Source organism: Oncorhynchus kisutch, linkage group LG14 (genome assembly GCF_002021735.2).
Source record: "Oncorhynchus kisutch isolate 150728-3 linkage group LG14, Okis_V2, whole genome shotgun sequence".
Lineage (NCBI taxonomy): Eukaryota > Metazoa > Chordata > Actinopteri > Salmoniformes > Salmonidae > Oncorhynchus > Oncorhynchus kisutch.
The window spans coordinates 61,629,918-61,645,048 of NC_034187.2; the positions used below are offsets into that span (position 1 = coordinate 61,629,918).

Genomic DNA, 15,131 nt, shown 5'->3' on the forward strand with positions numbered 1-15,131 from the left:
CGATTCAAATCTCACCCTTGTTGCAGTTGTGTGTGCACAAAAAGAAAAACAGACAGGACAAGAGTTTTATTGAACATAAATCCAATTAACGCCACCTTTTTACCCAAAGTAAATGTAAAGGATAAATAGGGTATCTATCACACAGATGGAATAGAATAAATATAAAAGTAAGGCAACATAATAAGTAGGGTCAATGTTTGGCTCTTCAAGACACATTACCAGTTAAATGCATTTATACAACCGTGGGGTCTAATCCTGATTGGTTAAAACCGCATTCCACAGGTAAAATACCATGTAATACCATTGGAGGGGCGTTACATTGATATCTTATAATCAAACTATACAATTAAATATACGATTTTAGCCGAGAACATTGCATTTGGGTAGCGGCATAGATAACAAGTTAGAAAAACTAAATTAAGATGCGTGATTAAAGAAACACAATGCACAGTATTTTTCAAATAGAATTCCCATGAATCCTCTTCCCAATAGGGAAAAATTTAAAAACACGATGCCCAAAACAGAGTTAGGATAACAGAGTTATCCTGTCCCACACCTTCCCTCCCTCAGCAATTAATCTTCTGACATGTGATGAGATACTCAGGGTAAGCCTGTGTGTCGTTGAAGATCACAAACAGAGAGGGGTTGTCCATCTTATCTGCCACGCTGTCGTATCTGAGGGGTATCTCAGAGCTCTCCTTCAGAGGAGCCGTCTTCATGGAGTGACTGCCCTGCGTGTAGTCCCCAGTAAGCACCTTGGTCACAAACACAAACTTGTGTCCGTCTGCGTTGGGGGGAGAATACTGATCCTGGACAGACAGGGCTGAGTTCAGAGCAAAGTAGACCCCCTGACCATAAACAGTGGCTGCAAAGGGAAACCAAAACAAGAGACTCAATTATTACAGAAAGAGATACAGGCCAAATTAGTAAAGTATAACTAGTATATGGCTGCAGAGAGACCAGGATATAGAAGAGGCCACATTATTACAAGTCTACATGAAAACAATGCTAAAATGAAGTGAAATGGAAAAAAAGCTGATGAACTACTGTGAGACACAAAAAAACTATTAGAAAAGCCTTACCATTCTTTCCACAGAAGCTTCTGTTGAAGCCATGAACGCAGATCTCTTTCACGCTGGTCTCACTTGTGCCGTGGTACAGCGTACGCTCCACTTCTGGGTCATTGGCACTCTGATTTATACTAGCCTTCTTCAGTCTATACTGGTTGTAAAGGAGCCTATTCATCAGCTTCTCAACCTGGGAAATGCGATTAACAGAGGAATGGCTTCTGACGTCACTGATACAGCACAAAGTTAATGGTTAGTTGCTGTTGACATCGATAGATCCTACGTACCTTAATGATTTTGATTCTGTTGTGGTACTCATGTATGGAGTCGTAGAAGTCTTTCACAACATCCTGAAACTCATCAGAATCCTCATTCACTCTGGACGTTTCAGGCAGGTTGGACAGTAGACTGTAGTCCTCATCTGAAAAATGGTGCAACATATTGTAGCAATATAAGTGCGATATAGCATGACGGAAAACGGTGCAACATATTGTAGCAATATAAGTGCGATATAGCATGACGGAAAACGGTGCAACATATTGTAGCAATATAAGTGCGATATAGCATGACGGAAAACGGTGCAAAATATTAAATAGCTTTGTTAAGATATTGCGTCAGTAATTAAATTGCATCTCACAAATGTAATTGTTATTTACCAAAAAATAAATAACATGATTATAGGCTCACATACAGTATTTGCTAAGTTCTTTACCTTGTATATCTGAGTACAAGTCTTCTGAGCTCAGCATCTTCCTGGAGATGGTTACTGACTTCCCAGAGGCCACGTTGTACTCCTGCATCTTCTCAAAGTTGATGATGTGCGGCAGGTTGTTGAGCAGGATGTCGATCTTTTTCTGCCTCATCTTCCAGGCGTTCTCCATAAACACTGTCGCCTCCGGAGCGTACGCGGTCTCTGTCCCTGACGACGCTGGGTCGTGCCACAGCCATTGCACCGTCCGCAGGATGTCGGCGTCTGACGTCGTCGTGGATATCCTCCTCAGCAGGAGCTTCATGTCCGGCATCGCCCCGGTAACGAAGTCTTTGAACCCGGAGATGGTTGCCGTGGTTCCCTGGATGGTGACCTCCACGGCATGTTTCCTCTTGATGAAGTCTAGACACCTCCTGATTGGTTGATTGAATTTTTGTAAATATAAAAACATTTGCTTGCGGGCACCAATATTGCAAATTCCATATGATATCTTTTAATATTGATATGAGCAAGGCATATCGTAATCTAGGTTTATTTTTAACCTACACCATTCTGTAAAAAGCATACTGAACATGAGTGTTCCTGCAGGCATAAAACAGATATTTTCACAGGCTCAAGTTACCATAGTTAATTGCCTGCTGATGGGCCATCAACTGTGAATGGGCATCCCATGTTTTTTATTTTATTTTTAATTTCACCTTTATTTAACCAGGTAGGCTAGTTGAGAACATGTTCTGATTTACAACTGCGACCTGGCCAAGAATAAAGCAAATCAGTTCAACACATAACAAACACAGAGTTACACATGGAATAAACAAACATACAGTCAATAATACAGTCATTATCAGCAGAGAACTGGAATGAAAGGCAGCCAAAGGAGGAATTGGCTTTGGGGATGACTTGTGAGATATACCTGCTGGAGTGCGTGCTATGGGTGGTTGCTGCTATGGTGACCAGTGAGCTGAGATAAGGCAGGGCTTTACCTAGCAGAGACTTGTAGATGACCTGGAGCCAGTGGGTTTGGCGACGAGTATGAAGCGAGGGCTAGCCAACGAGAGGGTACAGGTCGCAATGGTGGGTAGTATATTGGGCATTAGTAACAAAAGGAATGGCACTGTGATAAATTGGATGCAGTCTGAGTAGAGTGTTGGAGGCTATTTTGTAAATGACAACGCCGAAGTCGAGGATCGGTAGGATGGTCAGTTTTACGAGAGTATGTTTGGCAGCATGAGTGAAGGATGCTTTGTTGCAAAATAGGAAGCAGATTCTAGATTTAATTTTGGATTGGAGATGCTTAATGTGAGTCTGGAAGGAGAGTTTACAGTCTAACCAGACACCTATGTATTTGTAGTTGTCCACATATTCGAAGTCAGAACCGTCCAGAGTAGTGATGATGGACGGGCGGGCAGGTACGGGCAGCGAGCGGTTGAAGAGCACGCATTTAGTTTTACTTGAATTTTAGAGCAGTTGGATGCAACGGAAGGATATTTGTATGGCATTGAAGCTCGTCTGGAGGGTAGTTAACAGTGTCCAAAGAAGGGCCAGAAGAATACAGAATGGTGTTGTCTGCGTCGAGGTGGATCAGAGAATCACCAGCAGCAAGAGCGACATCATTGATGTATACAGAGAAGAGAGTCGGTCCAAGAATTGAACCCTGTGGCACCCCCATAGAGACTGCCAGAGGTACAGACAACAGGCCCTCCGATTTCACACACTGAACTCTATCTGAGAAGTAGTTGGTGAACCAGGCAAGGCAGTCATTTGAGAAACCAAAGGTTTTTTTGTCTGCCGATAAGAATATGGTGATTGACAGAGTCCAAAGCCTTGGCCAGGTCGATGAATACGGCTGCACAGTAATGTCTCTTATCGATGGCGGTTATGATAGCATTTAGGACCTTGAGCGTGGCTGAGGTGCACCCATGACCAGCTCGGGAACCAGATTGCATAGCGGAGAAGGTATGGTGGGATTCAAAATGGTCGGTAATCTGTTTGTTAACTTGGCTTTCAAAGACCTTAGAAAAGCAGGGTAGGATAGATATAGGTCTATCAGTTTGGGTCTAGAGTGTCTCCACTTTGGGGATCTCAGACGACACGAAAGAGGTTGAACAGGCTAGTAATAGGGGTTGCAACAATACTTTTAGAAAGAGAGGATCCAGATGATCTAGCCCGGCTGATTTGTAGGGGTCCAGATTTTTCTTTCAGGACATCAGCTATCTGGATTTGGATGAAGGAGAAATGGGGGAGGCTTGGGAGAGTTGCTGTGCGGGGTGCCAGGCTGTTGACCGGGTTAGGGGTAGCCAGGTGGAAAGCATGGCCAGCCGTAGAAAAATGCTTGTTGAAATTCTCAATTATAGTGGATTTATCAGTGGTGACAGTGTTTCCTAGCCTCAGTGCAGTGGGCAACTGGGAGGAGGTGCTCTTATTCTCCATGGACTTTACAGTGTCCCAGAACTTTGAGTTTGTGCTACAGGATGCAAATTTCAGTTTGAAAAAGCTAGTCTTAGCTTTTCTAACTGCCTGTGTATATTGGTTCCCGAACTTCCCTGAAAAGTTGCATATCACATCATATCTATTCAATGCTAATGCAGTTCGCCACAGGATGTTTTTATGCTGGTCAATGGCAGTCAGGTCTGGAGTGAACCAAGGGCTATATCTTGTTCTTGGTTCTAATTTTTTTGAATGGAGCATGCTTATTGAAGATGGTGAGGAAGGCACTTTCAAAACAGTTAGGTAGGTTTATACCATCAGAACACACCTGTCCCAATGGACAAACAGCAAGCACTTGTCTGGACTTCAAATATAAGTAAACATTCACAACGTATTTTCTACGAACCAATTTAATATTGAATGGAAAAACTGCAACTGATATCGATATACATTTTCCATGTCGGTGCCCATCACTATAAAAAAAAATGCACAATGTACACAGACACACACACGTACCTGTGGTACTGAGACAGGATCCTCAGGCTGCGGTGCTCTAGCTTCTCCTCATGCTTCCTCAGAGTGACCTTCTTGTTCAGGGCAATGTCCACTCTGATCAGGTCACAACTGTAGCCAGCAAACACAAAGATTGTTGCCGTGTTGGCTGACTGGATGGCCTCCTGCAGAGACACCTGGACAGCCTGATCGAGGTGCAAGCCAGCAGCAGGGAGGGAAGAGGTAGCCATGGCACCACCATCATGCCGAGTCATCTTCGTCATCTTCTTGGACAGCTCCAGAACCTTCTGCAGCTCCTCCTCCTCGGTCAGGGACCTCTTTGTGGTCTCCATGGAGTACTGGATGGCCAGGGACATCTGGGCCTCCTCATCCAGGGTAGAGGAGAGTTGCGTGGCCCAGGACAGCCCTCCATCCTGGGCAACCAGAGGAGCAAGAGCAACCTCATCATCACTACCCCCTCCCTCCACTAGCGGCTCTGTAGCCTGCTCCTCCACATCAGTGGTGTCTCTGTCTGGGCCCTGGTCGGTGCTGAGGGCAATGGGTTCCCCAGCCGTATACAGATCCTCCTCAATGTCAGTGGTTCTGGTCAGACTAGAGAGGCCACAGTCCACCATCTCATCTATGGCTGAGAACAGCCTCTTTGCCTCCTCTAGAAGACCTGGGATCAGTACATATGTTTTCAGTGATTGCAAAACAACAATGCCAATAGAATAACTCCCTTCTGGCCACTGTGCTTCCATATGCTCTTCAGTGTCTAGGCTGGGTACAACACTGACAATTTATGTAAAATGTTTTTTTCAAATACATGTGATCGCTATGAGAATAATGAAAGCATGTACCCATGTCTGGAGCTGAGAGGTCGTTGGAAGTCTGGTTAGTATGAGTCAGAACTGATGTGGAAGCCTGTAAGGAACCATCTGAGGACTTTCTCTGGAAGCTCTGATGGGACGTCATATTCCATGCAGCCTCAAAGATGTCCTGTAGGGAGATCACAAAGCTAGAATACACCAGAGACATACTGTGTACACACACACACACACACACACACACACACACACACACACACACACACACACACACACATACATACACACACACACACACACGGCTGGTGGGGGGAGCTATAGGAGGATGGGCTCATTGTAATGGCTGGAATGGAATAAATGAAACGGCTTGATACTTGATACAGTTCTGTGAATTCCATTCCAGCATTACAATGAACCCATTCTCCTATAGCTCCTCCCACCAGCCTCCTATGATCTCTGAAATACACCATTGTCTAACTATGCTTATCCAAACAATGTAGAAGAACAAGTTCATGGCACAGAAAACAAATTGCATTATACATCCATGTGTAGATCTTTATCATTCGGCAACCTCATTTGTCAAGTGAATTAGTAATGATAGTAAAAGCATCGATAATACAGTCTATATTAATATCGTCATCATTGGGCCAGCTACCTCGTTCTCTAGGGGTTCCCAGTGCACCTTCTCCATGTTGATGTAGACCTGGAACTTGGCCTGCATCTCCCTGAGGATGCTGGTCCCCTCTCCCTCCTGGATGAGGAACCGCGCCACGCCCGGTTCGTTCACTGTGATGGTTCTGGTAACGATGGACGACACCACGCCCCTCAGAACCTCATCAGCCATTTGACACGCCCCTGCATTGCCGTGGATCTACCAATCACAGACATGACAAGTATGAAACGCTCTATAAGACCATTATTCACAAAGACATTGGATACCCTTTTCACACTAGTGTGCCAAACTCAACCGTACTGTTCTGGCTCAGATATTTGATTTTCACAATGTCCATTCCAGCACGTGTAACCAGGCCAACCCAGTACAGCTCAGCTTGACTCGGTTGTGTGAAAAGGGTATGAGAGGATTACTGCATATATTGTGAATTAATTTAGATAATGCAAGGGAATGTTTTTATTATAAAACACCTACTCGGAGTCCACAGATACCATGTGCGTCCAGAGGGAAGATAGACACCTGGTCCATATCAGCTAGTAGCTGATGATGGTGGGTCTGGATGTACTTCAACATGCCTGGCTCCATAGAGATGATAGCCTCTGTTTCAATGGGTGTACTGAGGAACTCCACTATCTTAGCCTGCTTCTCCTCCTCCAACCCTCTCAGAGTCAGGACATCTATCTGTCCCCTCTCTGACACCTTAGCAGAGCAGAGACCCAGAGACTGGAGGAAGCCAGTCCACTCCTGGGCATACAGCATACACTCATACTCTCTGTCCACGGGGATACTGAAGTCAGACAGCAGGGTCTTCAGTAAGCTACACGCCTGGCTCACCAAGCTGAAAGACAGAGACGTTACCACAACAACGCAGTCCGACACTGTGTACATGGACGGCAGTCCCTTGTCCTTCAACGTCTGCAGCAGATTGTCTTTCACTTCCTGTTTGGCCAGGAAGTGGGCCTTCTCGAGGTCAAAGGTGAGATGAGCCTGGGCCACACCCCCAAGGAACTCCAACATAGCATTCTTCAGCTGCTCCAGCCCCAGCCGGTCAGACCCGGCCATGTGGACCCCGTCTTCCCTGATCTGGACGCTACAAGCTGGGTGGGCCAGCTGAAGGCTCTGGAGCAGGGGACTGAGCTGGAGCAGCGCGAGTTTCACTGGGTCAGGGACGGGGATGTGGCTCGACATGGGCTCTGGGATCGATGTTAGGTCCTCCATGCCTCCCTGGGCTGCTGTTGCCTGGGACACAGGGTGGGACAGCAGGGGGACCAGGGGCTCAGAGGTAACCTGATGGGAGGACTGAGAATGGTCACTGGTACTGGCTGCAGGGAGAGAACCAGTCTGCGATTGCCCACCACTCTCTGTCTGCGGTGTGTTTGTGTTACTATCGGATGTTCCATTCAGAGAGGTCAGGGGATCGGTCAGAGGTGAGGAGGAGTCCTCTGATTGGAGGAAGGAGAAGTAAGGCCTGACCATCAGATCCGTCTTCTCGAGTTTGTGTGATTGTTTAAGGACACGTTCCACTGCTGTTAGATGTAATAAGGAAGGGAATAAAACACATTCAACAGCTACATAGAACTTGCATGCTTTATAGCCATCAAATTCAAATGTGGATCTCGAAGCCAGTTCCAGTACATTCTTCCCTTCTTATCAGGGACTGAGTTAGACCTGGGATACCAAGTGGGTGCAATTCATTATCAGGTAGAAAAGAGCACCAGCAGTACTCCAGACCCTCATGGTAGGATTTGAATACCCTTTCTTTATAGCTTTTATGTTTCATTAACATACTACAACATTAGTACTTTAAAATGGATACAACAGCTACAACAGAAATGCTTGTATACAAAATGTACGAAGTCCTTTTTTTCTACAGTAGAAAACATAACTTACATTCAAAAAGAGACATTCGGTAGAGACACAGTACATTAAAAACATAGAAGTCTATGTCCAAAACTTACAGTCAAAGTCCAGGAAGGAGACCCTGGCAACCCCTTCTGAGATCATGGCGACTTCCTTAACTCCACCGCCCCCACCCCGTTGGCTCTCCAGGTACAGATTGAGCATGTCTGCTGTGATGCTGGGGTGCAGGTTCTCCACTAAGATGGAGTCAGTCTGATCTATCTGTTCCAGAACAATCTGCGCTCCATCCAGAGGCTTCTTAGAAATCTTTGTGAAAAGCTTCTGGAAGTCTGTGCATGCAAAATAAGGAAGAATACACACATTAACTATACTGTATGCAAAAGCAGAGACGCTTAAAATACATTCATAATTATATTGTTTGCCAAATCATTTCAATTACTTGAAATCTATGGTTTTAAGTAGGCCTATAGTGACGGTTAGAAGCATTTGATTTTGCAATGGCATAAGCCTACATTATTTTGGATTTGTGTGCCCATGAGAACAGTTTCACGGTGAAACATAATGAAATGTTACGTAGGCATAGTTACACTTATAGTGCATGTTCCGAGATCGCCACGATCCATGATTTGTACAGGGTTTAAGTTCAATGTTTTTATTCAATTGTTAAATGCTTACCAGTGGCAAATAACACTGTCAAATGTCATTCATGTAAGGAAAGAAAAGGTAGTGTTTTATGTCACACAATCTGGGAAGACTCCAAGCATTAACTCATGAATTATGGACAACTCATGAACGAGGGTATACCTTCAGGCTGATTCAAATCATTTATTTAATTGAATGTAGGCTACCTATTCTGCATGTCTTCAGGTGTTTAAAACTGCCTTGTCTGAGAGGGTAGTCTACCGGCAGTGGTGTAGACAGTGGTGCGCCATTTACCCACCCTTTAAATAAAAACAATCATTTAAAAAATGCATTGAAAGTATAGGGAGCGCAACTTTTTCCACCGCAACCAATTTACCCACCTACTTTTTTTTTTTTAAACACTACATCACTGGCTGCCAGTAGGCCTATTTGAACTTCATTTTAATACACATTGTAGCCTAGTCTAGTAATTTGACTGTGTGTGTTAGGGTGACCATCACATTTTTCCCGTTTCAGGCCATTTCAAGTGTCCCAACTTTTCTGGCTACAAAAAAAGTATTTTTGTCAGCAAGACGCATAAATTAATGTCAGCTTAATCGATGGCAATCGCTGAATGTCATTAGGAACACTTTCTGACGTTTTGTAAGAGATGTCTATTTCCAGTCATCAAATGCCACGAGTATACATCCAGTTGGAATGCAGGAATAATTTTGAAGTGGACGAACATGCCTACTTTTTGAAGTGATTTGTTTGACAATCAGATGAAAATATGACTTGCTGTGTTCATGCCACATTAAAAGGTTATACATTTTTACCATTTAAAGTATGTCTTTATTATTAGGCCTAGAAAATAATGTTGTGCAAGTGCATGCACTCGATACAGACACCCCCTAAATGTCATGGTGTAAATGTAACTCTGCATGTCTGTTTGTGATACTACAACATCAAAGAAGTTACTGCAAACAAACTGTTTTTTTCCCCTTCTGACATTGCACACACGATAGAAGAGCACAATATGTCATACGATGTTTTTACAACGCTGCACGACATTCCTCAGCACGCCAACAAAAACAAGAGCGGTGGGGCGGCTTGTGATGCCGTTTCCCCCTACTGTAGATTCCATCTTTGAACTTGATAGGAAAACCCCTAACCTTTATTGAAGGCCTGACGGAAGTGTACTAGGACCAGGTCCCTGCCAGGTGAGGGGTACAGAGTGTAATCGTCTATGTCCATTCCCATCATGTTCTCTACATACAGCTCCACCAGCTCCTGACTGGTCGTTGGGTTAACCCCCCGCAGCAACAGTCTCCATGGATCCTTACACGCCGGCTTCCTCACGGTCAACTCAGCGTTGTGCAGGACATGGGGTCCTTTAGACAGGACCCTTGCTGCAACTGTCAATCGAACACAGATATAATCAGAATGCTATGGATGGTAATAGAATAATTGTTTTTGGTACAAGAGTATCATTACATTTGTGGACCGCAGGAATACTAGCTGTTGCTAAGACATCAGCTAATGGGGATCCAGATAAAGAATGATTCATGAAGATGTTGTGTAGGTACATAGGACATTTATTAGCCTTCAACATTATATCAGATTACAAGAATTACAGACGGAATCCATTCTTACCCTCTGCCTCTTCAAACAGTAATATGGCCCGGCTCCCTTCCAGCTCCACAGACACCAGACTACCTCCTCCAGAACGACGCTTGTTCTCAAAGTACAAATACAGGAGCTCATCCTCCACCTCCTCAGGTACCCCCAGTACCTCCACTGTCCGGTTCTCTTGGCTTTCAACAGACATCCTGGCATACATACATCACAGGAATAATCCATGGGATTGATTGACAATCTTTACAACTTTTATCTTGGCTTTCTAACGGTGAAGATAATAGACTACTGTATTGCAGACAGGGCCTAGTGTGAGCACACCTGCAGCCAACTGTATATTGGTCACAAAATATGTCCTATTTGGCTGCAAAAGTAGAGGTAAGTTATTGACTTAAACACAAATAAATCGCTGAATATAATACAATGTGGGGGATTTTTAGTACATTAGTTCTCATTTTCGAAGAAATAGAAACCATCCTCGACGTAGAACAACGCAAGCAGCACGAAAGGCAAATGACACAATTGCATAATAAAAAGGAATAATAACTCTCGCTGGGTATAAATATAAACTCGTCCAGTTAGTTATCGGGTGATTTTTTTTAAACACACTTTTATTTGCAGTTTGTCCGGAAAACTTACCTTATATACAAGCATTCTCAGATCATGACGCACGGAAATGTTTTCACTCGCGACTTCCTGGTTGTTCTGCATGCCACCGGGTAGCGGCGCTTTTGCGCCAGCTACAGGATTTATGCATTTACAGTAGCAAGGCCCCTTGAGTATTTTATTTTATTTTAATTTAAACCTTTATTTAACTAGCCAAGTCAGTTAATAACAGATTCGTATTTACAATGATGACCTACACCGGCTAAACCCGGATGACGCTGGGCCAAATGTGCGCTGCCATATGAGACTCCCAATAACAGCCGGATGTGATACAGCCTGGAGTCGAACCAGGGACTGTAGTCCGCTGCGCCACTCGGGAGTAAGTAGGCCTAATTAGTTAGACTATCCTAATTGGTTAAATATGCAAATATTAATGGAACATGAATGGAGGGGGAGAGAGTCAGATGACGCTGATGATTCTAGCTGGGTCATGTAGTTGCAATGTAGTTCTACACTATAATTTGTAGCCTAATGTATGTATGTATGTATGTTTATACCTTGATCCTTCAACAAGACAGTCTCAGGAGAGCAAAGATGATATTGTCATTATGCTCTTGTGAAGCAGAGCCATTGGCAAATACCACAGTTTATCCATTAGGTCAGGGTTTCCCAAGCTCGGTCCTTGGTCCTTGGGCCCCCCTTCCCCGGGTGCACGTTTTGGTTTTTCCCTATCATCGGACTGATTCACGCTTTGATGATTTGAATCAGCTGTGTAGTGCTAGGGCAAAAACACAAATGTGCTACCAGGGTGGCCCCTGGACCGTGTTTGGGAAACTCTGCACGAGATGATAGTGACCTCTAATGCAGGTTTACCACAGGGTGTGTTTTTTTAAAAACGTGGAGCGTGTTATTATCACTGATATTGAATTCATTGACCATTAATAATAATACTCATACATGGTGTTACTGGTCTCCTTTTTTAAACAAATATTTATTCAAATGAAACATGTAATGTAAAACATGGGAATAGCTCAATCGCAAACGCCTTGTGTCCTCTCTCCTCGTCTCCTTCTCAAAACCCATTGGAGGAAGAGGTCAGAGGGGCGGGACCTCTGTTTTCTTATCCAATGGATTTTGAGAAGGAGATGAGGAGAGAGGATGTGAGGAGTATGCAATTGAGATCTTTCCCATGGCTCAAAAAAATGTGTGGGGGGAAGGATAAGACTTTGGAGCAATGAAAATACCCATTGACTGGCAGAGTTGTCTCAAGGCACATAACTAAAGTCCTAATGTCCCAAAGATAAATCAATCACAGAGGCATCCTTCAGCTTATTTTATGATACTTTAAATAGAATAACGCAGGAACATCAGTTATCTTACCATGTAATTTCTCCTGTGAGATTTTTTTTGTCATCTAAAAGGTGAAAATATTAAAATATGCAAGCGAGAGTGTAAAATATATTTAAAATGCATGAATGAGTGCAATAACACAAGATTCAAGCACCCCATGTAAAAGTAAAGGGTGAGTGGTTCTGAATCTTACTGGCTTCAATGATATCACATTTCATAAACTTCAAGCAAATATTCCCCTCAATGCTAGGCAGTGGTGGAAAAAGTACCCATTTGTCACATTTTAGTAAAAGTTAAGATACCTTAATAGATAATGACAAAAGTGAAAGTCACTCAGTAAAATACTACTTGAGTAAAAGTCTAAAAGTATTTGGTTTTAAATATACTTAAGTATCAAAAGTAAAAGTACAAGTAATTTCAAATTCCTTATATTAAGCAAACCAGGCAGCACTATTTTCTTGTTTTTTACATTTACAGATAGCCAGGGTCACACTCCAACACTCAGACATTATTTAGTGAGTCCGTCAGATCAGAGGCAGTAGGGATCTACTCTTGATAAATGCGGGAATTTAACCATTTTCCTGTCCTGCTAAGCATTCAAAATGTAATGATTAATTGTGGGTGTCATGGAAATTGTATGGAGTAAAAAAGTACATAATTTTCATTCGGAATGTAATGAAGTAAAATTAATGTTGTCAAAAATATAAATAGTAAAGTACAGATACCCCCAAAAAATACTTAAGTGGTACTTTCAAGTATTTTTACTTGAGTACTTTACACCACTGGTTCTAGGTCACTACAGTTTCCCATCATCGTTAAAGGTCTGATACATCTCTCTGTATCAGAGTCCAACTAGTGGAGATGTTTTTGAGAAGCACGTAACATCTGAAAAGCCTGTCATAAAGAATAATACTGTATTTGGTCATGACTAATTGCAGAGCTGTCATGAGCAGCAGCTCCAGAATTGTAATACTGTACATGTTAAATCATTTATCAAAGAATATTGCACTGCTCCCTCACAAGAATAACAAAGGCACTTTGGACCTGCTTTAACTGGTCAAATTAATATCATGGATAAGGCACTTAATTACCCCCCAAAAATGACACCCTTCTGTTTTATGGGGTTACGACTGTACATGGTGGCTAAATGTGAATATGAAATAGTTTTTTTTCAGTCATCTATATAAATCAACCAGCATCAGCTATGTATCAAAACCATACCCACTGGGCACACATCATTTCAATGTGGGTAATATTTGGTTGAGACGTTGATCAATGAGATTACACTCTATATTCACTCGCTCAAAAAGACAGCCGAAAGGTTGTTGAATTCCCAATGTGTTATCACTATGCTTTCAACTGTCTAAAAGCACAAGTCAATTCCAACAGAAAAACAATGTCTAGTTTTTGTTTGGTTGAGTGGTCACCTACAGTACCTTCAGAAAGTATTCACACCCCTTGACTATTTCCACGTTTTGTTACAAAGTGGGATTAAAATTGATTTGTCATTTTTTTGGTCAACAATCTACACAATAAATACATTTATGGGAAATAAAACAGGCATTTATTTAGATATGTATTCAATCCCCTGAGTCAATACATGTTAGAATCAACTTTGGAGACAGCAGAGTCTCCAAGATCTTTGCAAACCTGGATTGTACAATATTTGGCCTTGCATTTTAAGGTTATTGTCCTGCTGAAAGGTTGATTTGTCTCCCAGTGTCTGTTGGAATGCAGATTGAACCAGGTTTTCCTCTAGGACTTTGCCTGTGCTTAGCTCTATTCCTTTTCTTTTTATTCTAAAAAACTCCCTAGTCCTTGCCGATGACAAGCGTACCAATAGCATGATACAGCCACCACCACGCTTGAAAATATGAAGAGTGGTACTCGGTGATGTGTTGTGTTGGATTTGCCCAAACATAATGCTCTGTATTCAGGACATTTCTTTGACATATTTTTCAAAGTTTTACTTTATTGCCTTAATGCAAACAGTGTTTTGGAATATTTGTATTCTGTACAGGCTTCCTTCTTTTCACTTTGTCATTTAGTTTAGAATTGTGGAGTAACTACAATGTTGCTGATCCATCCTCAGTTTTCTCCAATCACAGCCATTTAACGCTGCAACTGGTTTAAAAATCACGATTGGCCTCATGGGGAAATCCTTGAGCGGTTTCCTTCCTCTCCGGCAACTGAGTTAGGAAGGACAACTATATCTTTGTAGTGACTGGGTGTATTGATACACCATCCAAAGTGTAATTAATAACTTCACTATGCTCAAAGGTATATTCTATAGCTGCTTTTTTTTACCCATCTACCAATAGGTGCCCTTCTTCGCAAGGCGTTGGAAAACCTCCCTGGTCTTTGTCGTTGAATCGGTGCTTGAAATTCACTGCTTGACTGAGGGACCTTACAGATAACTATGTGTGGGGTACAGAAAGGAGTCATTCAGAAATGGATTAACACCATTATTGCACACAGAGTGAGTTCATGCAACTTACTGGACTTGCTAAGCACATATTTACTCCTGAGCTTATTTAGGCATGCGATAAAGGAGTGAATCAGCTTTTCGTTTTTATAAATTAGTTAAAATTAATAACAATTCCACTTTGACATGTGGCTTTGTGTGTAGATCAGTGATACATCTCAGTGTTATCCATTTTAAATTTAGGCTGCAGTAACAAAATGTGGAAAAAGTCAAGGGTGAATAGTTTCTGAAGGCATTGTACATGTGTATCACTGGATTTAAGACCATTTAAAAGCACAATAAAGTTAAAATGGGAATACAATGTCATATGTTATTTATACAATAACTTAATGTGTTATCACTGTGCTCCATCTAATAGCACAACCAAATGACATATTGC

General features: G+C 42.5%; 1 protein-coding gene across 1 annotated transcript; it reads right to left on the reverse strand.

Annotated features, from left to right (window-relative positions):
- Positions 1-51: 51 nt before the first annotated feature.
- LOC109903524 (protein mono-ADP-ribosyltransferase PARP10-like) lies at positions 52-11,053 on the reverse strand. The gene is made up of 12 exons (XM_020500294.2): positions 10,951-11,053; positions 10,330-10,505; positions 9,849-10,091; positions 8,154-8,384; positions 6,670-7,721; positions 6,178-6,393; positions 5,556-5,694; positions 4,720-5,374; positions 1,780-2,189; positions 1,355-1,488; positions 1,083-1,257; positions 52-865 (listed from the first exon to the last, which is right to left on the reverse strand). Exons 2-12 carry the CDS (start codon positions 10,502-10,504, stop codon positions 567-569), a joined length of 3,729 nt encoding a protein of 1,242 aa, XP_020355883.1. The 5' UTR covers position 10,505; positions 10,951-11,053; the 3' UTR covers positions 52-566.
- Between the last annotated feature and the right edge of the window lie 4,078 nt (positions 11,054-15,131).